Below are 21,502 nucleotides of genomic sequence, written 5' to 3'. Positions count from 1 at the left end.
CATTGTTAACACAAAACAAATATAAAAAATTAATTATTATACTAAAAAAAATATCAAACGAATTGTTATTTAGAAATGCATATAAAATATATAAAATACAAACACAAATCAAAATCCGTGCGAACTCATTGACTCAACCCTAGTATGAATAATAACAGGGTATAATTTCAGTAAGAGAACTCGTGGCCGCGGATCGAAATGTATTTCTTGACCCAAATGGCAATATCTTCGGCGCAGGCCTGTGCCTGAGGAGTCTTGAGAAGCATATCAAGCGTTGCAAACTCATGAACTGCGTCTTTGTATTCTAAAACTGGAGAATCTACGTTTACCTTCCGAAGCTCCTCTGCATAAGCAATGGCCCGATCTCTCATCCAGTCATGCTCAGCCACTACTGTAAGCGTTGGAGGCATTAGCTTCAGAGGTGGTCCAGTGCGGTTATGGGCAAGTGGGTTTGCTGCCGGGTGGTCAAAGTTGAACTCTTTCTCTGGTAAGAAGAGTTTCCAGGCGAGAACAGAGACGGGCTTATCGTAGAAGTAAGAGTTTGCTAGTTTTATCTCGGACTGTGTTGGGTTGTTTCCGATGAAAAATGGGTACATAAGAACCTGTGCAACAACTTTAACCGGCTCTAGAAGTTTCCCAGCTTCCACTGCTTTCCGAGCTACGTAGTCTGCTATGTTCCCACCACAGCTCACCCCGAGAAGAACACATCTGTTTAAAGTCATGATGTGCAACAATTTGAGAAATTGAATTTGATGTGAGACTGCAACCAACGGAAGAGAAGCTATCTAAGTGAATTTAACTAGTTCTAAATAGAACCCTGACTTTGTTCTCAGTTCTTCAATAGATCAACCTGAAACTATCCTAAACATGTAATCTGCCGAAACGGGTCTACATTCCAAAAAGCATTCTCTGCAAGCTAACATCAAGAATGCTGAAACAAACTAAATCAGAGCGTGTTCTAACTTCAGTAAACATAAAGGGCTCTTGATCACATCAAAATCCACTCTATGGTCGTTTACATCTAACGCTTTGCTGTCTCTAGCTCATCATTCTTTAACTTTCATACTTTGTCTGTCTTAAGCAACAACCAGGCAAGGTTACAAATTCAAACCTGGAAGGATCGGCGTGAGCTGCCAGCCAAGGCTCAACCATGGAAGCTCCAAAAGCATCCACTATCTGTCCTTGAACGCTAAGTTTCTTCAACTCAACGCCATTGACGCGTCGATTACCCACACACTTGCAACAATCAGCTAGATTAGCCTGTTTCCCGAGCCAATGCAGCACCTTGACTCCGTCCTCGAACGCCGCAGGGTACCGATTATCAGGCGCAAGCCTATAACCTACGGCCAATACAATTACGTCGCAAACTTTAGCGATTCGCCGGCAAAAGAAGTCATTAGCCGCCGAATCGGAACTTCCGCTGACCCAACCTCCTCCATGGAACTGCAACATCACTGGAAGTTTCCGGGAATTCCTCTTCGGAGACGGCGCATATCCACCGTATGGTTCTAGATTCTCGATGTTGCATCCGTAGCTGTTCCTTCGAGATTCGTTCGGCGGAGAGTTCTGATTAAGAGAGCCGTGGCTGTGTCTCCGATCGGATCTGGGTTGGTGTTGATAATTATCTCTGTGGTGTAGCTTCAGCGAATCGGGTTCGGATGGAGAAAGAGCAGATTCGGGGAGGAAGATCCTTACCGTGAGTGACGTCATTGGATCAATGTGAATATCTTTGGTTGCAACCCCGTCGGTGAAGGAAGGATTCGCGGCGGCGACGGATTCATCAGATCGGGTCGAGACGCCGAACGAATCAGATAACCCATCAGCTGAAATCGAAATTAGATTCTGGAGCCGATGTTTCAATAGTAACTTGAAAAAGACGCTATAGAGTTTCACAGCTACGCTTGGCATTTCCCAGAACTTTACCGCGATTTCCCAAATTATTAACCCTAAAATTCCAAAAGCGTTGATCCAAGGTGTGAGAGATATCACATTTGGGGCTTCCCAACTTGAAATTGACCGAGTCTGAAGCTTTCCAGAACAATTGGGGAGACTGGAATCGAAATTGAATGAAGAATCGGGTGCAAAGAGTCAGAATTGATCAAGCCCACTTTCGGTTTCTATAATTTTCGACTAAATTACAGAGAATAATAAAATGATGACGACGACGAAGAGAGAGACACGATTGTGGACAAAGTGTCATTGGGGCTATTGCGAAGAGAGGAGAAAGTTATTCTCTGAAACGCGTTTACCGTAAATCGAAACTCCTGTCTCGCTTTTGAGATTTTGTACGTTCTAGAGGCGTACAAATGCTAAAAGATTCTTCTTTGCGTATTTCAAATACGGTATTTGTTTATGTTTATGTTTTTTTTTTCTCTTCGCAGATTATTATTTTAGGATTATCAATTGAGATTCCAAAACTAGTAATCATAGAGATTGACACTTCATTGTGTTTCAATCATATACTTATATGGCATAAAGACAGCACAAATAATGATTTATCTTATCAAAAAGTCCATAATTTCTATACCATCTTGGTTATTAAACAGAAACATTCATTCAAACTTTAAAGTTGATTTTTATTTCTTTTTGTAACCAAAAACTAGCTTAAATTTGGTAATGTAACAGATAATGCTACCTTGAATTAGTCATCCTATGGTTGTTTGACCATCCTACCTTTGGAAATGTTTAATAATCTTATTCAATGTTCAAATGACAATATGTAGAAGTTGCCATAAACGAGAAAGGAAGAAGAAGAAAAAAACTTGAAAATTCAATTTGGTCTGTGTTGGTAAACTTGATTCTATATTAAAATCAGACTCTCGAGACACATCATATATAAGACATTCGTCTAACTTAGAATATTAAAAATTGACACTAATGGCCGTTGAAAAAAAAATACTACTAATTTGCAATATATTAGACTCGGTCAATAAGGCCCATGGGACAATCGATAGGCAAATATAATTTAATGGGAATAGTTTAGATATTTAACGACATAATTAATCTGTCTAGTCTCTATATGGCATGTTGCTGTACAATAGATTCTTTTTTGCTATGACTGGAGAAACAGATTCTTTTGCAAGTTAACCTAATCAGGACGTATGTGCCACTGACCCAGGTTCGATTATACATCCATTGAACTTGAACTACTTGTCTAGAGGATTTTCAGACAAGTTCGATGTACTTAATAAATGCCTGAATCTAAATGTCGAATTAACAGGTAGATGTGTGTGAAACCGATTATCATTATCTTAAGTTTAATTTTGATTACTCAACAAGAAAAACAATGAAAATCTTAAGAACAAATCGAAACCTAAGATTATTGCTTGAAAAGTCAACCAAAGCAAGTCAACGACTCGGCCCATTCATTCCAAACAATAGATTCCCACCACCAGGCAAATAGGCAACGTTGGGAGATTTAGAAAGCGTAGCCGCGACTTCCCTAGCCGCCTCGATCCTTCTGAGCTCGATCAAACCCATCCCAGCATCTGCAGTCGCTTTAGTTATAACCCGAGCCGACTCGCTCTCTCCTTGGGCTCTGATCACAGCTGCTCGTCGCTCCTGATCAGCCTTTGCCACTATAAACTTGGACCGTTCAGCTTCTTGCTGAGCCACCTGCTTCCGCTCCACCGCACGTGAGAACTCTGGACCGTATTTGAGTTCCGTGATCGCCACGTCATCGAGTACAATGTTGAAAGCCTTAGCTCGCTTGATTAGCGTCTCACGCACAAGAGCCGAGACCTGTGGACGATCTGTTAGAAGCTGGTCCGCGTTGAACTGAGCCACCACTGCTTTCAACACCTCGTTCCCGATCGCTGGTAAAACCTTTTCACGGTACTCGAGACCCAAGTGGTTGAATATGTACGGAAGACGCGAAACCTAACTCAATAAATCCACATAAGAAAACTGTCTTGAACTGATATCTTTTTAGACATGATTAGTACTTTCCAATTTTTTTTTTAAAAAAAAAATCAAATGAGAACAAGTGATAATTTAGTTCATGTCAAATTTCTATTTATATATATATATATATATATATATATATATTAAGTTAGATCCATCTTCAACTTTCTAACCATATTAATGCAATTACCTCAGGGCGACACATAACACGGAGTGTGAGATTGACCATTTGAAGATCTTTAGTTCCAGAGTCGGAGTTGAATTCGTAAGGTTTGGTTCGAATGTCGAAGATATACGGCTTTTGCAACCATGGAACCTTGAAATGTGTCCCTTCTCCGATTGTTTCTTCGAGAACCCCTTTGAATCGATCGAACAGAACAGCTCTCTCGCCGCCATCAACTGTGTATATCAACGAGTTCAAGGCAGTCAATGTGGCACCTAGACCCAGAGCCGCCTTTGCGATCTCCTTCCAAGGGATGGTCGGATTCATATTTCTCCTAACTATGTTTTAGGTTTTCTGTAGTTTTATGGTTTTTTGTTTTCAGGTAGGAAGACGTAGTTAGAGAACGCAGGAGATGAGATTTTACAAGGACGTTTTTTTGCGTGAGGGAGAAGGAACGGATTAATAAGCTTGTTCAGGTTCTCATTTACCGGGTCGGGTCAATTCAATGTTGTGGTCCATATTGGTGGGCTTTGTGGCCATATTTTTTAGCCCGTTAAACCAAATGTTTTTTTTTCTAAGGTTTTCAGTTCCCGCGATGCACTCGCGCCATCTCAGTCCTGCGCGATAAAAACTCTCCCAAAATCTTTCTAGTGAGGAAGAGAGAAGAAGTAATTAGGAGAAGTAATACCGAAAGCAGTTAAGCAGGTAATACTACGAAAAATTGGAATCTGGATTATGTACTCATTGTTGGTGGTTTTCGATCTATCTTCTCGACTCTCGATGCTTTCTTATGAAATGGACTCTCCGATGAGAGTTAAAATTGTTACAACTGCTTCGATTATTTTTTGTTTAACAGGATTAGGTTGCTTTAAGATTTATTTTCTGTGTAATTACTTTGTGCGATTTCTGGTTTAAGCGTCTGTCGTTTGGGTATAAGAACCGGTTAAACTGTTTTTGTGGGAGTATATATGGTAATCATCCGATTTGATTAGGTTTTACCCGAAAGAGAAACACATTAGCTGATTATAGAGAGTGGTTATACTTATAGGATTGTATAGGTTCGTTTGTTACTATCTAATTTTCTTTTGGAAATTTTGCAGGTATAAGGTTGTTTGATATGAACCTTATTCGACTGTTTGGGGATTCCATTTATGGATCAAAAGATGGAGTGCGAGTAGTGTGCCGGAGAACATATGCTGCTGCAGCTAGTAAAGTGAAGAGAGGTGGAAAGGGAGGTGGAGCCAATGACGCACCAAAAGCATCGACTCTCAGCAAAGAGATCAAATCCAGTGTGGTCGTTGGTGCTAATGTTCTGAAAGATGATTCAGACCCTAAGATCTTGCTTGATTCAGATTACCCAGATTGTCTTTGGCATCTGCTTGATAAGCGACCAGCGCTTAGTGAACTTAGAAGGAAGAACATTGAGACTCTGCCTTTTGAAGATCTTAAACGTTGTGTGAAGCTGGACACCCGAGCTAGAATCAAGGAGAACAATTCTATCAAGGCCAAGAACTGAGATTCAATAACGACTTATAGGAACCCTTGCTCGAGCAAACTCTTCCTTTTCCTTGTAGGAACTGAGATTCTCGTAACCTTTTTTCTCTATTTGTTGGATGTATTGCATAAAAACAGTTTCGTTTTCATTGCACAAACAAAACATTACTTCATAAGCAGAGAGAGTTATAATAAGCCAAGATATCACTCCAAAAGAATGACACATACTTAGACAATGGGTAGCAATAACCTCTGAATAACAGAGAGAGACGAAACAAACTTGTATTAAAAGTGCATTTGCACATACTTCTAATCCAGAAGCAATTCTATAATCATTCCAAAACGTACATATAGCTTTAGAAGACTCTAAGAAGGTGATATAATAATGGTAAGTAAGTTGGTGGTCATATAGTACAAGAAAGGAAGAGCAAACAATGGTGTTGAGGAAAACTATCTAACTTTCTTGGCTTGTCCTAGTTTAGCCTTCCTTTCTCTAAACAATTCTATCCAGAGGTTCCAAATCCAGAGTATACTAACAGTAATGGCAGTTCCAACAACAATGGCCCAAGAAATCCACAACCAGTTAGGAATCACGCCGTTGGCTTCGCCTCGGGCGTAAGAAGCAACCATCTTCCCGAAAAACAAAGGTCCCAAAACTCCCCTAACGATACTGTAGAAGGCGTAGAAAGGAGGAGACAAGAGATCGTACACTTTTACGGCTAACCGAGACTCCGGATCGTTCTTCCTTGCGCCGGCGAGCGTCCACGCGTTCTGGCACGCGCTGGTGACTTCGGCGAGGATCAGGAGGCCTAAGATGGCGCAGGCGCCGTGGAAGACGAGGAATCGGCAGGTGACGAAGACGAACAGAGTGGCTAGGTGATGGCCGATGAAGAGGACGTCGCTAGGGTAGAAGACGATGTAGTGGAGGAGATCGGTGAGGAAGTAGGCGACGCTGAAATCGAGGACGGTGTTCTGAGAGGCGGTGTTGGCGGAGGAGAAGGATCGCGACGGGGATGAGAAGACGGCGCCCGAGGCGAGGAAAACCGCCGGAGTTCCGTGGAAGATTGAAATCAGACAGCTTGAGGCTTCGGGACGGATTTGAGGTTTCCAATTGCGGAAGACGATGGAGTAAGCTATCAAATAGATGATTAAGAACATGGAGAAGAAGATAGGGAGGTCTGGAACGGAGATTTCTCCGACTTCGATCGACATTGAGATCGGAATCCCAAACCTAGCTGAATCTAAAGAACGAAGAAAAGAAGAATCTACACGGATGAAATAAATCCGATTAGGAATGTCGCGGGTTAGCCAAAATCAATAGATCCCAATAATACTTTTAGACATTTAATAATAATATTTTAAACCAGAAAAAAAAATAGCATTCGCATTTTTTTTTTTTTTTTTGTAAGCTCTCTCAAAAGAACCAATTTTAATTCAGTTGACAAACACAAAATTGTTTTAATTCTTTAGTTAGGTTCACGACGACGTCACACAGAACTAATAGTAAAAGTTAAGGTGAAATCTCGAAATTTTTCTGGAAGAGCCGTATCTGGTCCAGCTCTTGTCATAGCATACGAATCAACTCCTTCCTTTCTGACGATGACATGCCATAATATTTTTTCCTTCTTCTTCTCTTTAGGAAAAGATAAAATTTAATCTAATTTCTAAAAACACAGACAGAAACATTTGATAACCAACAAAAAAAGCATTAACAACGTCATTCATGTCTGTAATTACATTAGCAGGATTTCAATAACGCTACCAATCATACATTTGCCTGTCAAGCAAGAGATACGCTCCAAGTAACAAACCTGAAATTGCAATGCATTGCAATAAAAGAAATCAGCAAACAACATCATTGAACGCGGGTACAGACGCACAAATTTATTTCCACTACACTTAAAAGAAGTTGTATTTCATCCTCTTAAGCGAATAAGGATCAGAAACTAATTGTGTAACCTCATATTCATGTTTTCGAGCAGGATGGGCTAGGATAAAAACTGGATGTGTACACACATAACCGACCTCATAAAACCAACCTCAGATAGTAATGATCAAGGACAGGACCAAAAAGTACTCTCGCCATGTCCAACAAATTGCAGCTACAACATCAACCTGCAACAACATTGTTTTACAGGTTCAGGAAATACTAGTTGTTATCTGAGAGAGAGAGAGAGAGGGGACAGAGATGAGTGCCTTTTTATTTCAATGACGGAGCATATGGTGCTGGGCATGGAGAGATGGTTGTATCGGGCAAATCATTTAACAAGTCGACGGTTGCCACAAGGCATGCAGCTAGCATTTTCTTCTCCAATCGGACAAGCCGTGTGGCAACTCGCTTCCTAGGATTCAAACTAGGATCCTCCAGCTATTGAGCAGGAATTCTGTTAATATCATGCAGGAAAACCAAAAAACAATGTGTTTGATTACAAAAGTCTGAAGAACATACCAATGCATCATCTTCTTTGAGGGTAGTAGGGTAGCCAGACAAGCGTCTCATGAAGTAATCAGCAAGCTGATCTAGTACTGCTCTTTCCATGCAAGGGCTCATCTGAAAAAGGAGACTGAGAGTTAAACCTTTACAAGTAGCTTCATGTATACTAGTAACATTGGAGGCCTCACATATTGGGACTGAGCATTTGATACAATCAAGGAAATATCAAAAGATTACTTAGAAAAAAATGTCTGTCAGGTCACTCATCCTCTACTTACTGGACAAACTGGACCTTGGGACGAAATAACTGATTGCATTTCATCGGGATCAGACATGTAACCCAATCGCAGGTAAGGAAGCATGTCTTGAACAGCTTCTCTTTCTTTTCCCACACGAACCTGAGGTGGATGCGGAAAACAAATATCAGGCAAAATATCTCAAAGTAGCCTTGTTGACATGGAAAAGTCACACGATCATACCTGAAAAACTTGTTGGGATAATTTTCCGTTCCTTTGGGCAACCATTCTCTTGTCCTGATATTGAGGATCCTGGGTGCTCAGCGCTGCCTGGAATGCAAATATGACACATAAAGCATGTAAACCTTGACAAAGCTACACTGAAGTTTACAGTAAGGCACCAAAGTTTCATAATTACCTCAACTGTTATTCTATCGTAAGGGTTATCTTCATCAACAAATCCATAGTTCAGAAGCAATTTTGCATTAGGTTGTGGCCCACACCTTGAAATAAAGGATTAAACACAAAAGTAGAAAAGATAAATCAGATAGAGAAAGCTAGCGGAAAAGAAGCAATTTGGCACACAGACGCACCAGGCAACTATAGGATCCCCAGCCTTATATGGCCTATCTACCACGAGTTCAACAGCACCATCAACAGCGGTAAGCATTGCCTTGCAGTTGGAACAGTAGGCCAACAAGGGAGGACCAAGAGGAACCAAAGCAAACCGACGAGCCAAACTGACATTCTGAGTACAGGAAGAAGCATAACAAATCTAAATTAGCAGGAGCAACAATCCACGCCTGATTAGTTATTTAGGTTATGAGCTGCAAGCTAAAAACTGTTGATTTAGCTGTAAACAGAGGTAAGACCATATTATTAAAATTAACTCTGGTATACTTTCAAACATGGGCTGAACATATGAATTGTGAAGGACAAGTCCAAAAAGAGAAAATTTACTTGTAAATGCACCACACAGGACTGAATGGCAACAAATGCCTGTTTGAAAATCTCAAATGTAAAAGCTTCAGTTGGTATGTCATATGGGTATTGCTGCAAAACACAAATCATGTGATTTAAGTCCCAAAAACAACAAAAAAAACGAAATAGGAAGAAATCTTAGGTAGCAAATATAGTAGTCAAAAACCTGAAACAAAGATCCAGCCATAAACCAGACAGTGTCAAGCTCCTTGTATTCTCTTCTGATCCCCTCGGCCCTCTCGAGAACTTCAGCCTGAACCATGTCAAAGAAGATCAACACAGAGAACCCACAAGTTCATCACAGTCATGCATATACTAATGCAATACCTTCGTCGGGCTGCCCGTTAAGTATTCTAACTCAGCCTCTGACCACAGCAACGGGGATTCCACGTCTAGCTGACCTCGCCCTCTTTGACGATCGAGTTCTCTTATATATGGATACCATACTGATTTCTTCCCTTGTTTCTTCTCATACATCAGATACAAAGCTAGGCAAGCCAGTTCAGACAATTTGTTCGTCGTCAACAGTTCGGCTGTATGAATAGAAAAGAGAGGTTTATGGCTTCAGATCAGCTTCGAAACTACGTAAGTTAAATCACAAATTCTAATCCAAATACGATTGCGCATGATGGTAAAGTAGCTACGTGGAATGGGAAACGTATTAAAGGATGGTTCATATCATACCAATAGTCTCGTTTCCCAACACTCTTTCCAGTGTGACCACCAAAGAGTTCGGAACTGAAAACGCCACATCGCCTTTCTGAAAAAAGGGAATTAGGATTCAAAGCCCAGAATTTGAAACTTGGAAAAGTTTGGAAAAGCCGATAGAACTGTATAAACCGACAGTAAAACTGCTGAAATGCTAAGTCAAACACCTGAAGATCCTCACTAGCAGCAACATAATGTATGGGTTTATGCTTCTGATCATGAGCCGGTCTCTCCTTGAGAAAAACCTTGCAAGGTGGCAAACCATTCTTATCCATCCAAAACTTCAAATCCTCGGAGTCATCTCCATCCTTCCTGCTCGATACTTTGATCTGCCTCTCGTCTTCCTTTGGTGAACCGCCCGCGACTAAAGTATCTGAGCCAGAAGACGAAACGCACAAGGTCCTATGATGAACCGATCGCGCTGAAGAGACTAAATTAGTGTCTCTCCACCGAGAAAGTGAAGAAACCCTAGAAAGTGGGAAAGAACGAATTGGAAGAGAGACGCATTTGGTATGTAAACATGTGATAACCCCTTCCATCGGAATTAGCGATTCCCAAAACTGAATCTTTCAAAGCGTAAAGATTCTCCGGCGGCGTTTCTGAGGATTTTGCTCTGTTCTTGCTTCGCGTTTTCTCAGATATTTTTTTTTATTGAGGATAAGAGAGGGAAATCAGGTTGAAAACGAAATGGAGAAGATGCGACGAAACAAAATTAATTTAAAAAATAAAAATCTACGTGGCGTTTAGCGAGACAGAAAGGAACGACACCGTTCTATAGGTTTCCCATTCCACGAAGGCCCATAGCCCCGCCCTAAACCACTACGGGATAACAGCATATCAGGTTCACCAAAAACGACACGCAGTTTAAAGTTTACAGAGCAATAAGGGAACGGACTAATCGCAATTTTTCAAGTAATAAAGATTGGAAGAATTGCTTTCATGAGCAATTCAATCAAAAATTGACCAAAAACTAAAAAACAATCAAGAGATAAATTTGATTTGAATTAGCATATTATAAAAGCAATTCTCTCATAAAGATTTGCGGATCCAAAATGATCTTCTCTAAATGTTGGCCATTGTGTGAAAAAAACAAAATCTGAAACTTCATAACCAACAAAAATGAACAAATGAAAAGGTTGTCCAGATTCACAAGTACGGTTGTCTTAGAGCCAAGTTTTGTTCCTTCAGGTCTTTTGCTGTTTACATGGAGAACTTCTGTGGGACAGTATCAAAATCGTCTCCGAAGTCATACCTTTGTCTTTCCCTTCCAACCTGACCAAAAAGTTGTCAAACCGTTTAGTCTGAGAAACTCAAGTTCCGAGGACAGAACAGTATATGCAACATGAAATTAAGTTACCTTTCCCAAGTATAAAGGATCACATGACAAGCTCTTATCCATGGTTAAGATATTCTTCGACAGCCCAATAGTCCTAAAAATCACAAAAACGCAGGAAGCTCGTTTGATGCTACTACTCTACTATAGCTAAACGTCACAGCAAAGTATTTGGTTTTTAGACATACCTTTGGATAACAGAATCCATGATCTCTATCATCTCACTGGTTTTGTATTGCTCAGGGTCCTCCAAGAATCTGACCATTCCATCTTTCTGGTTGATAAGGGCATGTATCTGACCATCCTGGATCTGCAAGTTTGGAAAGAGAACATGATATTGCCATATAACAGTTATAAGTTATAAAGCTAGCTTACAAAAATCAAGGGTGGGACACAAAGAATACAGTACCATCTGAAGCACATGCATTTCCGCCTCCTTAGCACTAGCAAGTTGGACCATGTTGGCTATATCTTGAAGCGACAAGGTCAAGTACTTCTGAGTCAATCTCAGAATGTTCCGCTTGTAAAGGGATGACACCGCTTGCTTAACTAATCCAAGGTTCGTGTCCTGACAAATAGCATTCCATGCAAGTTGTAGGGTGAATGAAGATTCATATCAGAGCAGAAACTACAGTGAGTGTTTAAGGAAGATTTACCTTTTCAAAATCTGAGCTATTGGCAACAACCAATGCCTCTAGTTCACTGATCTTTCCTTCGTTGTAACAATTACCCACTTCAAGGTAACGCTGAAAAAAAGTGAATGATAATATCAAAAGCCTATATAGATATAGATAGTATGGGGGTACAAGGCAGCTGAATTTATTGGATTGAACTGAGAAAACAGGACTAGCAACCACAATTTGGAGAAAAAAACGTTTGATATGCGCAAAAAAAAATGAAGATCATAACATAGAAAAATCGATATATGTACAGCGGATACGGTTCAAACTTACTAAGCACCAGTTCTTAAAGTTTCTCTGAGCTGCTGTAGAAGCGCACTTGGGGAGACTGTTACTAAACTGCACAAGTAAAATAATACAATATTATAAGAATAACATCATAAGATAAACCAATGCTTGAAGATCAAATCAGACACAGGATATAACTAGTGAAATCAACATTACTCAAAACATCTAATGGATCAGGCTCGAGCAATATGATCGCTCCCATGACAGAAAACAAGACAAAAAACAAAAAATAAAGAACACAGCCTAACCTGCCCATTGTGAATGAGAGACACCAATATGTACTTTTTGTACGCCTCAACAGCTATGGCGTTGACAAGATGCATAGGAGCAGTGACAACCTGAAACAAGTAGTTCGGTCGAGTTAAAACTAAAGCAAAAGTCATTGATGGCTAAAAAGCATGTGACAAAAGTAAATAGAATGCCTTACATTGAATAGAAGCTCCAATGCTTTCTGGAATCTCTTCCGTCCAATGCATATCATTCCCCTGTCAAAAGTGCAGAATATATATAAGAAGATAATTTTGATATATTAGCACAAGGATCAAGGATGAGAATCTAATATAATATTAAGAAAACTCAAATGGATGGATTAATGCGTTGATATAAACATTGACTAAAACAAAAACAAAAAACTGATAGCAATCAGGGAAACTGGCTTACCCATAATAACAATAGAGAAAAAAATCTCTTGGCTGGTCAACCTCCAAGATATCATCACTAAGAATGGAGAAACCAGCTTTATAGCACTTAGCCAGCAGACATAGTTGAAGAATATCTGGATGCAATGCAGTCAAACGTTTGGTGGAGACCTGAAGCTTATGAACAGCTGTCAGCAGTGGCGCCACCCCTCGTATGGGATCTTTGAGCTCCAAAACTTTGTCTTTCAATCTCTTGCAAAGAGATACAACTGCAAGATCAAAATAATAACATCACTATCTCCCTAAAGATAAGAACACAGAGAGACGAGAAAAGATCCTTTCAAGTGACAACGATTACATTTCTCGCTCGCTAAACGAATCTGCCCAGCATCGCAAGAGTTGATGAACCGTGCAATCAACACAACCACATCAGAAGCTCTATCCTTGGACACTGGACCACACGTAACAGCGTCACTGGAACAATCAAAACCAGACGAAATTTTAACATCAGGTATCAAATAAATAGAAGAATAAAAAATAATCATCCTTGTAACACTATCAAGTTCATCACACACCTCAAGTTTCAATGTACATAACCATAAACACACAAAAGAAAAACAGCTACCGTGGATTATCCCAAACGAAAAGAAACTAGTAATTTCAGTATCCGGATTCATCAACCAGACTCAGGATATGCGCAAACAGCAGCAAGAACACAATCTATAAAGTGATATGAGAAATCCAAACATATCAAAGTACAATAAACTCACAGGATATACAGGTAACCGAGAGAATGCTTCGAGGGTTCGAGCTGGTCGAGAGTAGAGAGTTGAACCTCCGTATCGGTTCGAAGCGACTCCTCAGCTCCTTTCAAAGTATCGTGAAGTGCAGATAAGTCCCCGGGACTCGCCGATAGACCCTGGATTGACGTTATCACAGCTTCGACCGAGCTCATAACTCTGCTCATATATCAAATTCAGACGAACACAAAAACCCTAATCGATCGCCTTTTTCTCTCCCTCTCAAAAAATTTCCCAACTGGTAATTTCCGAACTCTGAATCTTCTCCATAAACTATTAAATACATGCCCCCGAAAAAGTGCGGACACTCGGAATCTTCCAGAGGCTTTTGGCATAAGATGAAACGCTCTAACCGAGTGATAACCGTCTTATAAACCAGATATTATCGGATCGGTATAATCAGATAAGCAATAGTCTCGGTATTATTCGGTTTAACTAAACCAGTTTCCGGTCTAACCCTTTTAGAGAAAAAAGCCTTTTCTTCCACAATCGACGAGATTGCGATCAGAGAGAGCAATCGGCTTCTTTTCCCTTTTCTCCTCTCAGATTCAAACTTTGCTTCGTAGGTGGTAAAGGCGATGGCAGATTATCATTTCGTGTACAAGGACGTCGAAGGAACATCGACGCAATGGGACGATATCCAGCGGAAGTTGGGGAATCTCCCGGCGAAGGCTCCGGCATTCAAACCGCCGGCTTATACTCCGGCACAAGAGGAGTCTTCAGCTCCTAAGGACCAGGCATGGTTAAATGAAAAGACGGAGGAGGAGCTTGAGGATCTTGAGGACGACAGAGATCTCGACGATGATCGCTTCCTCGAAGAATACAGGTTTGCAGAACGAATCGAACATTCTGATTTTTGTATTTACCAGCTTAAGTGACCCTATTGGATCCTTTCTGTGATGATATTCTTAATTGTAAATTCAATTTTCTCGGATCTGTTATTATGTTGTCATGTAGCTCCTCGCTAGCTCTTTTTATCTCTTTTTCTTCTGGATCGGGAATGCAATTATCAAGCTCTGGTTTTTATCGATTCGTTTGTGTTTTGGATATGAAAACGCCTTTCGTTTCGTAGTGCCTGAAGAAAAGAGTAGTGCTTTATTTTGACGTGGCTGCTGTTTCTTCTCGAATGTTTTGATGCTTTGATAGGAAGAAGAGGTTGACAGAGCTGAGAGAAGCTGCTAAAGTTAGGAGGTATGGATCAGTGACTCCCATCTCGGGCTCTGATTTCGTGCGGGAGGTTACGCAAGCTTCTGCTGAAGATTGGGTTGTTGTATGCCTCTACAAAGATGGGTATGCTTTTGAAGTATTCGTGAATTATGATAGCTCTTGAAGAACCAAATCTTATTTCATGCTTGAAACACTGAAGTGCTTTTGTTGATTTCTTGTTTAATCTGATAGTTTTGCAGTGTGTGGCTTGCTTTTGGGCTGTCTAGATGAACTGGCTAGCAGATACCCGGCAACAAAGTTTGTCAAGATTATTTCCACTGATTGTATCCCGAACTACCCTGATTGCAATCTTCCTACCTTGCTGGTATACCACCATGGTGCCGTTAAAGGAACACATGTAGGCATGAAGAGCTTTGGTCGTAGGTGTACCCCAGAGAGTAAGCTTTAGCCTTTTTTACCTTTTGTATTCACTGTGCCTAATTGTATTTGATAACGATGGCGTGTCTCGTCTTTAACCTCTGTCTGATCTGAAGATAACTGATGCGACCACATTTGCATCTTATCATGCTTTCAGCAGAATAGAGGGAATGATGTCTAAACATGCTTGCTGCTTTTACAGGTGTAGCCTTAGTTCTGTGTCAGTCAGAGCCAGTTCTTAACGATGGCAAAAGTGGAGACGATGACTCCTCAAGGGAAGCTGTGATGGCTGGAGTTCGAAGACAGTTCATAGAACGAGTGGTGAAAGACCACGAAGATAAGGATAATGATGATGATGGTTACAATAGCGATTAGAACTTCAAAGGTTCTCTACTTGTCTCTGCTGGTTATTGCTTGTTTGCGTAACTTTGCGTTTGTAACTGGTAAAACAAAAGTGTCGGCTTCATCTGTGATGTAATGCTTTTTAAAAATCCTCATGTTTTTTTAAAAGAGACTGGAAATTCATGCTGTTTTTAATATCCAGGTCCTTATCACATGTCGACTTTCATTGCTGGATCTAAGACTATAAATCCATGTAAGGACCAAACTTTTAAATAGTCTATGTTGTGGCCAAAAAAATTATTTTCATTCATATGCAAGTATGCAACCCTCAAATCTCGATTCCATCGAGCTACTTCACAATTTTACAGCAGATATCAAACCTAGAATTTGAACCAAGCTTCTTAAGCAAACCCAACAACTATAAACACCCCCAACACAACAGAAGCACACTATTTTCAAACTGAAGCTCCCTTCTCAAAACTTCTTTATATACAAAACAACACTCTAATTCTGAGTTCTCCCACAAATAATCTCTCTGGTCACAAGTCTTATCCCTCTCACCCACATCTCTGCACCCACTAACCCACCTTCACAAACAAAATGAACTTCTTTGTTCTCCGTAGTCACTACCCGGAAAATCCCTTCTTCCTCTTCCGCTGCATCGCCTTTCCCCTTCCGGTTCTTCCTGAATCGCTGGCTCATCCCAATCTCTACTTCCTTGCACACCACGTTTCTCTTCCGTGACTTTCCCCAACATAGTACTCCACTCGATTCCAACATTCTCAAACCCTTGCCATGCTTCTTCCCTTTCCCTCCCTTGGTGTGTTTCATCACACAGCTTCCCTTTATCACAAACCTCCGAGACAACTCGTTACGGATCACTTTCTCTGCGTCACCAACCGCAAGATCCAGCAGCGTTTTCCCTCTTCCGTTCTTAGCATTGCAGTTTGCGCCATGCGCAATTAGGAACTCACACATCTTTCCATGGCCTTCTATGGCCGAAAGCATCAAAGGAGTGTAGCCGTCTCCGTCCGGGACGTCCAGACCGTATCCTTTCCCACTTAAAAGCTTCACTGCTTTGACGTCTCCACGCCTTGCAGCACAGTGTAGAGCGTAGAACCCACCCGCCATGTTCCTGTTGTCCTTCTCGAGAGCAAACTCGAGCATCACCTTCTCGATCACATCGCGGTTACCATTCTTTTCTGACAGAGAGACCACTGCGTCCCCCGATTTGTTGAAAAGCTTCACGTCTGCGCCTGCGTAGACTAAGACTCTGAATGCTTCAACGTTCGCGTTCATGGCTGCTAGCATTGCAGCCGAGAAGCCTTCTTCATCTTGATAGTCTAGGAAGATTTCTTGAGCTTTTACAAGAGATTTAAGCGCCTCGGCGTCTCCTGCTTTAGCCACGTATAACAAAGGCGAGAAAACTGAAGCTTTGCTCGAATGTGGAACCACACCGAACCGGATCAGTTCAAGAAGTACTCGTTCTAATCCGAGTGACCACTTGTTTGATTCAGCGATGGAAATAACAGAGTGGCCATACTTGTTCACTAAGCCGAAATCAGCACCAGCGAGGGCTAGAACCTTTACGCACTCTGAATGTTTCTGTCTTGTTGAGATCAGCAGAGCTGTGTCCCCAGCATCAGTCTTTGAGTTTATATCACAGCCAAAGCCAACCAGTTGTTGTATAATCTCCACTGATCCATAACGTGCAGCAATATGAATCGGCCGGAGTTCAATGCCTCGTGAAGTTCTGATAGGAGTTTCTGGATTGGCACCACAGTTGAGGAGGACTCTGACGGCTGCCTGGTTACCGCAGAGGACAGCATGGTGGAGCAGAGTCCTACCATTGTGAGGAGCGTTTGGAGATTGGACTTTTAGCAGCAAACGCAAGATGTCGCCACTGGTTTCAAAGAATTCTACAGCACACCAGGTCAAAGGGTAGGGCTCAGCAACTCCAGCTCCCACCCGAAACTCTTCCGCAGTGTTAGTGTCCCATGACCATGCTCCTAGCCTCACCATTATATCTGTCTTGACACCAGCCTGTGCAAATCATTCAAAGAAAAGCTTGGATGTCTTAGATACCTACTCTCCTTGCAAGGACCAAGTTTTCAATTGTGTTAAAGGCTTTAGTGTTGGGAAATGAGAAAGATACCTGAAGTAGCAAGCGGACAGCCGAGACCTGCCTATTGACAATGGCAGCGACAAGAGCTGTACAGTCTACATTTGTGTATAGAGAAGGTTTTGAAGATTGAAGCAGAAGCCTATCGGTTGAATTAGCATCAACTCCACACTGTAATGAAGCAAGAACATGAAAATGATCGTTATTGAACAAGTCTTAAAGGGTCACTTTTTAAAACCACAAGATGAAGAACTTACTTTGAGCAAAGTCCCTACAACGTCCACAAAACCTCTGCAACAAGCACTGGCTAGAGCGTGCACAGCAACCTGAGGCCGAATAAGATCAGTTCCCATGAGAAGCTCAGCGAACCTAGGGCGTCCGTGACAGCTAGCCCCTACTAGAGCCTCCTCACAAGCGGGCTGAGAAGCACCGGCTTTGAGTAGAATCTCAAGTACCTCGTAATGACCTTCCCTTACAGCTACAGTTGTTGCATATCCCCTGAAGAGCTTCTGGTTCACATCAGCTCCAATGTTCTATGATATGATATTGCAGGAAAGGTCAGATGACTGTAACGATTGTCAAGTATTTCTTTTTTTAATCAATACATTGCTAAGTACTAAGGACCCCACGTGGGGTGAAACCCAGAGCCAGAAGAAGACAAAAAAAAACTGTGTATATAATAGTAAGTTGTACAATAATGCAAAGTATATAATTGAAATGGATCTACAAGAGCAGGAGGGAACAACCCTGACGCAGAGGAGCATGGCTTGGATTGATCACAGACATTTGATGATGATCCAAACAGAAAGAGAGGAAGTATGCAAATATAATATTCATGTACTGCAGATGCAGCCAATGACAAGTGACAGGACCATATGGAGGGGGCCTCAGGTTCTGTTTAACAAACAGGCTACATGGTGCAATATCACCACTTCTTGTCGTACTAAATATTATTCAGTTCCTTTCAGGCAACCAGATAATCAAATCAACTCAATCAATTATAACTGCAAACCAATAGTGAGCTTTGGAACTCTTGTGTTTTTAAAAATAAAAACCATAACGAAGAGCAATTCATATCCAAGATTTTAATCCCACTTTTCAGCCTAGTTAACTCCGGGGATTATGGCGAATATGGTCTAGCAAAGGTCATGAAGTCTGAGGAGATAATACAAATAGAATTAATAAAAAGCAAATCTGTAACGATGCAGCAAAAGAAAAAGTTGAGAGACTTCAAGCTTAGAAAATGATGCCCGTCTAATATGCAAATCTGACTCGGTTGAAGATGCAATTCTAATTCTTTTTTTTTTTACTATTTTCGCATCTTGGAAGATTCCTAACACCCGCACCACTGAGAGTGAAGTTAGTCAACAGATTATGAATTTTTTATAAAAACAAAAAACTCGCACGAAATCCGATCCACATTTTAAAAATTAAAATAAAAATGGTTAGAGTTAGTTAAAAATGGACAATCAGAAATACTATATGCAAATGAATTAGCTCATGCTATTTAGCTATCGTGGAATCGGAATGAGAATTTCATGGAAGCAGTTTTACCAAAACTTACAGGAATAATAATTTGTTTGGTTGGTAAAAAAAAAAGCAGAGAGAATGGAATAATGGAATATCATAATCCGAATATGGATATTTGTGGTTAGAAAAATAAAAAAAGCTGAGTCCGAAATTTGAATTTCGAAAATAAGGAAAAGTAAAGTAAGCTTGAGGCAGACATAATAGATTTTGGGTCTTTAATTCAAGAGACAAAAAGGTACACGAATCACCACTTAGCAGAAAATGCGCAAAAACAGAGAAACCACGAGGAAACCGATTTTCCATTGATTGCGTTTGGAACGTAAGTAACAATAGTTTCAACTCAGGGATTAAACAAAGATTATTCAAATTAACAAAAAAAATGAAAAAATTAAGGTTGTGTATCTATCGTGAAAGTAACGGCGAATTGTTGTGAATTAATGGCAGATAAAGCCGCGTGAAGATCAACGCAGATTTGTTGATCGGTTTCAAAATCTGAGCTAAAGAGTAAAGACAATGAGAAACGGCTAAACCGAAGCAAAAAAATTATGAGGACAGAAAAAATAAAATTGTTAGCCGATTTTACTGCTACGATCTCGCTCATAGGACAAAAAATCGGATTAAAAAAAAATTAAAATAAAAATTTACCAGGAGTTTCTTCACGAGAGCTACGTTTCCGAAATTAACGGCGAGTAACAGCGCCGTAACATCAGTTTTGAACTCCTCGTACTCCACTCGGATTTGGCTGGAAGCTTCCTCACGGAGCACGACCTCGCTCCTCCTCGTCTTTAAGCTAACGGCGCCGACGAAATTCACGTCGACGAGCGGATCGGAGACGCAATCCGATGTCGTTTTAAGATCGCCGTCGAGGATAGCATCAAGGAGCCTCTGTGATACCTCGGTCTCGTAATCCATCGGAACGACTTGTTTGCCGGAGAAAACCGTCATTGTCGGAATTATTATGATCCTTGCGCCGTCTTAAGTCGTTGACCAGAATGTCCAAGCTACGAAAGCTCCCTAAACGTCGCCGCTTTATAGAATCGTTTTTTGTCTCTTTACAAGACGCGAGGCTCGAGAGAGAGAGAGAAGAGAGGAACTTGAAAAGAAGTGAGCGCCAGGGATGGAAGAAGAGAGAGTGACAATTTATTGAAACGGAAGTTTACAGCATTAACCACGGTTAACGATGAATGGTTAAAAATAAGTAATTACTGAGAATCCGTGGGTCCCATTTTTTAACCCTGGCTAATACATAGTGCGTTATGTTCACTGTCTTGGCAACAACGTAGCTTTGGCAGAAAATAATAATTACGACAGTGTTATTACACGTACTATAATATTAATACTGTATCTTTGACATAAAAAAAAAATTATTGAACATCTAAAAACATTTTAGAATGCCCTAAAACGTCATAAAATAATAAGACTAGTAATTTATTGTATAGTAAAAATGAAACTAGTATCTTTTATTGTATAGGTTAACTCTTACTTATTTACTTTCTTAAGATATCATTTTTATGAACAGTAAATCTTGTCTAAATTTTCTACTTATACAAGAAAAACAACTTATTAAGAGATACTCTCATTAAAACACAAAAAATAACTGTTACAAACTTTTTTGGTTGAAGTTGGTATGAAATTGTTTAGATGCTAATGAGATATAATTATATATAGAGCAGCATAGAGAAAAATATATAGAAACAAGGCTAGTTTTTCCAAAATTGGGATTTATTTTAGAGTAGTTCATGTCAAATTTTGGTAGATATTAGCTGGGAAAGAAGACAGAAGTAGAATAATATTGGAGGGTGCTAATAGTAGGGAAAGTTAGATAAGACTGCTGAGAGATTGCTCATTTTGTTTATATAGAAACTTATCAATACAAAAATATTTATTTATTTTGTTCAGTGAGTCCATACTCTTTTGCTCACTCCTCTAGCTACAATCCTACAACTTTCCCCTGCTCAATTAGTCCAGCAATATCTTCTTCTTTTTTTTTTTTCTGAGTGTCTATCTATATTATATTTTTGGAAATACTAAATTGCGATACTTAACTTTTTTTGTGGCCTTATGTTAGATGCATTGCAGTAAATTAATGTTGTTGTTTTTATATTATATGTGACATGCCAAAATAACCAATAGTGAGGGTTTTAAAACAGACGCATATCTTCACATTTATAACTCTTTTAATTTTTTTTGTCGTGGACGATGTGATTCGAGTAGAAACAGATCATACAATGAAAACTGTGGGCGACTAAAAGTAAATGGAGGGAAA

At 40.3% G+C, this 21,502-nt stretch overlaps 8 protein-coding genes across 10 annotated transcripts; 2 read left to right on the top strand and 6 right to left on the bottom strand.

The window, feature by feature from the left end:
• Nucleotides 1-17: 17 nt before the first annotated feature.
• Nucleotides 18-2,246, bottom strand: LOC18017192 (probable carboxylesterase 16). The gene is made up of 2 exons (XM_006399878.2): nucleotides 1,112-2,246; nucleotides 18-708 (listed from the first exon to the last, which is right to left on the bottom strand). Exons 1-2 carry the CDS (start codon nucleotides 1,906-1,908, stop codon nucleotides 168-170), a joined length of 1,338 nt encoding a protein of 445 aa, XP_006399941.1. The 5' UTR covers nucleotides 1,909-2,246; the 3' UTR covers nucleotides 18-167.
• A 1,102-nt stretch (nucleotides 2,247-3,348) lies between these two features.
• Nucleotides 3,349-4,469, bottom strand: LOC18017191 (prohibitin-3, mitochondrial). The gene is made up of 2 exons (XM_006399877.2): nucleotides 4,094-4,469; nucleotides 3,349-3,879 (listed from the first exon to the last, which is right to left on the bottom strand). The coding sequence occupies exons 1-2, from the start codon at nucleotides 4,391-4,393 to the stop codon at nucleotides 3,349-3,351; spliced, it is 831 nt and encodes a 276-aa protein (XP_006399940.1). The 5' UTR covers nucleotides 4,394-4,469.
• A 36-nt stretch (nucleotides 4,470-4,505) lies between these two features.
• LOC18017190 lies at nucleotides 4,506-5,709 on the top strand. Its single transcript, XM_006399876.2, has 3 exons — nucleotides 4,506-4,542; nucleotides 4,646-4,771; nucleotides 5,167-5,709. The coding sequence occupies exon 3, from the start codon at nucleotides 5,184-5,186 to the stop codon at nucleotides 5,580-5,582; it is 399 nt and encodes a 132-aa protein (XP_006399939.1). The 5' UTR covers nucleotides 4,506-4,542; nucleotides 4,646-4,771; nucleotides 5,167-5,183; the 3' UTR covers nucleotides 5,583-5,709.
• A 91-nt stretch (nucleotides 5,710-5,800) lies between these two features.
• LOC18017189 (TLC domain-containing protein At5g14285) lies at nucleotides 5,801-6,869 on the bottom strand. Its single transcript, XM_006399875.2, has one exon. It carries the CDS (start codon nucleotides 6,770-6,772, stop codon nucleotides 6,011-6,013), a length of 762 nt encoding a protein of 253 aa, XP_006399938.1. The 5' UTR covers nucleotides 6,773-6,869; the 3' UTR covers nucleotides 5,801-6,010.
• A 356-nt stretch (nucleotides 6,870-7,225) lies between these two features.
• LOC18017188 (ribulose-1,5 bisphosphate carboxylase/oxygenase large subunit N-methyltransferase, chloroplastic) lies at nucleotides 7,226-10,575 on the bottom strand. 3 transcript variants are annotated; one of them, XR_002899571.1, is made up of 13 exons: nucleotides 10,087-10,575; nucleotides 9,896-9,971; nucleotides 9,539-9,744; nucleotides 9,378-9,464; nucleotides 9,191-9,283; nucleotides 8,824-8,978; nucleotides 8,649-8,733; nucleotides 8,474-8,560; nucleotides 8,273-8,392; nucleotides 8,010-8,111; nucleotides 7,757-7,928; nucleotides 7,600-7,675; nucleotides 7,226-7,371 (listed from the first exon to the last, which is right to left on the bottom strand). XR_002899571.1 is itself a non-coding variant. In XM_006399874.2 (12 exons), exons 1-11 carry the CDS (start codon nucleotides 10,456-10,458, stop codon nucleotides 7,761-7,763), a joined length of 1,551 nt encoding a protein of 516 aa, XP_006399937.1. In that variant the 5' UTR covers nucleotides 10,459-10,575; the 3' UTR covers nucleotides 7,227-7,675; nucleotides 7,757-7,760. The 3 variants fall into 3 exon arrangements, 1 of the variants encoding a protein (XP_006399937.1); XR_002899572.1 differs by having other exon boundaries at nucleotides 7,227-7,371; nucleotides 7,586-7,675; XM_006399874.2 differs by having other exon boundaries at nucleotides 7,227-7,675.
• A 337-nt stretch (nucleotides 10,576-10,912) lies between these two features.
• Nucleotides 10,913-13,914, bottom strand: LOC18017187 (COP9 signalosome complex subunit 3). Its single transcript, XM_006399872.2, has 11 exons — nucleotides 13,629-13,914; nucleotides 13,217-13,332; nucleotides 12,881-13,127; nucleotides 12,648-12,705; nucleotides 12,469-12,558; nucleotides 12,206-12,271; nucleotides 11,909-11,998; nucleotides 11,662-11,820; nucleotides 11,441-11,562; nucleotides 11,277-11,349; nucleotides 10,913-11,191 (listed from the first exon to the last, which is right to left on the bottom strand). Exons 1-11 carry the CDS (start codon nucleotides 13,823-13,825, stop codon nucleotides 11,120-11,122), a joined length of 1,290 nt encoding a protein of 429 aa, XP_006399935.1. The 5' UTR covers nucleotides 13,826-13,914; the 3' UTR covers nucleotides 10,913-11,119.
• Nucleotides 13,915-14,148: 234 nt separating this feature from the next.
• On the top strand, nucleotides 14,149-15,796 carry LOC18017186 (phosducin-like protein 3). The gene is made up of 4 exons (XM_006399871.2): nucleotides 14,149-14,484; nucleotides 14,805-14,948; nucleotides 15,057-15,262; nucleotides 15,445-15,796. Exons 1-4 carry the CDS (start codon nucleotides 14,237-14,239, stop codon nucleotides 15,615-15,617), a joined length of 771 nt encoding a protein of 256 aa, XP_006399934.1. The 5' UTR covers nucleotides 14,149-14,236; the 3' UTR covers nucleotides 15,618-15,796.
• Nucleotides 15,797-15,830: 34 nt separating this feature from the next.
• On the bottom strand, nucleotides 15,831-20,314 carry LOC18017185 (ankyrin-2). The gene is made up of 4 exons (XM_006399870.2): nucleotides 19,882-20,314; nucleotides 17,964-18,239; nucleotides 17,740-17,877; nucleotides 15,831-17,627 (listed from the first exon to the last, which is right to left on the bottom strand). The coding sequence occupies exons 1-4, from the start codon at nucleotides 20,179-20,181 to the stop codon at nucleotides 16,089-16,091; spliced, it is 2,253 nt and encodes a 750-aa protein (XP_006399933.1). The 5' UTR covers nucleotides 20,182-20,314; the 3' UTR covers nucleotides 15,831-16,088.
• Nucleotides 20,315-21,502: the final 1,188 nt, after the last annotated feature.

This window comes from Eutrema salsugineum, unplaced genomic scaffold, assembly GCF_000478725.1.
Source record: "Eutrema salsugineum unplaced genomic scaffold, Eutsalg1_0 scaffold_2, whole genome shotgun sequence".
NCBI lineage: Eukaryota > Viridiplantae > Streptophyta > Magnoliopsida > Brassicales > Brassicaceae > Eutrema > Eutrema salsugineum.
The sequence above is the reverse complement of the archived record's forward strand: the minus strand, read 5'-3'. Positions and strand labels throughout refer to the sequence as shown.

Bases quoted from the DNA above. Each gene is read 5' to 3' on its own strand.
- LOC18017192 (XM_006399878.2), bottom strand. From the start codon at position 1,908: ATGCCAAGCGTAGCTGTGAAACTCTATAGCGTCTTTTTCAAGTTACTA. The intron at 709-1,111 runs GTTTGAATTTGT...GACTTTAAACAG, and splicing joins GCTCACGCCGATCCTTCCAG to ATGTGTTCTTCTCGGGGTGA.
- LOC18017191 (XM_006399877.2), bottom strand. From the start codon at position 4,393: ATGAATCCGACCATCCCTTGGAAGGAGATCGCAAAGGCGGCTCTGGGT. The intron at 3,880-4,093 runs GTAATTGCATTA...TTATTGAGTTAG, and splicing joins GTGTTATGTGTCGCCCTGAG to GTTTCGCGTCTTCCGTACAT.
- LOC18017190 (XM_006399876.2), top strand. From the start codon at position 5,184: ATGAACCTTATTCGACTGTTTGGGGATTCCATTTATGGATCAAAAGAT.
- LOC18017189 (XM_006399875.2), bottom strand. From the start codon at position 6,772: ATGTCGATCGAAGTCGGAGAAATCTCCGTTCCAGACCTCCCTATCTTC.
- LOC18017188 (XM_006399874.2), bottom strand. From the start codon at position 10,458: ATGGAAGGGGTTATCACATGTTTACATACCAAATGCGTCTCTCTTCCA. The intron at 9,284-9,377 runs GTTTTTGACTAC...TGTGTTTTGCAG, and splicing joins TGGCTGGATCTTTGTTTCAG to CAATACCCATATGACATACC. The intron at 8,979-9,190 runs GTAAATTTTCTC...TCCTGTACTCAG, and splicing joins CCTGTGTGGTGCATTTACAA to AATGTCAGTTTGGCTCGTCG.
- LOC18017187 (XM_006399872.2), bottom strand. From the start codon at position 13,825: ATGAGCAGAGTTATGAGCTCGGTCGAAGCTGTGATAACGTCAATCCAG. The intron at 11,563-11,661 runs GTACTGTATTCT...CCAAACTTGCAG, and splicing joins AAATGCATGTGCTTCAGATG to ATCCAGGATGGTCAGATACA. The intron at 11,192-11,276 runs GTAACTTAATTT...CTTTTTGGTCAG, and splicing joins ATCCTTTATACTTGGGAAAG to GTTGGAAGGGAAAGACAAAG.
- LOC18017186 (XM_006399871.2), top strand. From the start codon at position 14,237: ATGGCAGATTATCATTTCGTGTACAAGGACGTCGAAGGAACATCGACG. The intron at 14,485-14,804 runs GTTTGCAGAACG...ATGCTTTGATAG, and splicing joins CGCTTCCTCGAAGAATACAG to GAAGAAGAGGTTGACAGAGC. The intron at 15,263-15,444 runs GTAAGCTTTAGC...CTGCTTTTACAG, and splicing joins TCGTAGGTGTACCCCAGAGA to GTGTAGCCTTAGTTCTGTGT.
- LOC18017185 (XM_006399870.2), bottom strand. From the start codon at position 20,181: ATGACGGTTTTCTCCGGCAAACAAGTCGTTCCGATGGATTACGAGACC. The intron at 17,878-17,963 runs GTAAGTTCTTCA...GCTTCATTACAG, and splicing joins TTGTAGGGACTTTGCTCAAA to TGTGGAGTTGATGCTAATTC. The intron at 17,628-17,739 runs GTATCTTTCTCA...TGATTTGCACAG, and splicing joins CTGTCCGCTTGCTACTTCAG to GCTGGTGTCAAGACAGATAT.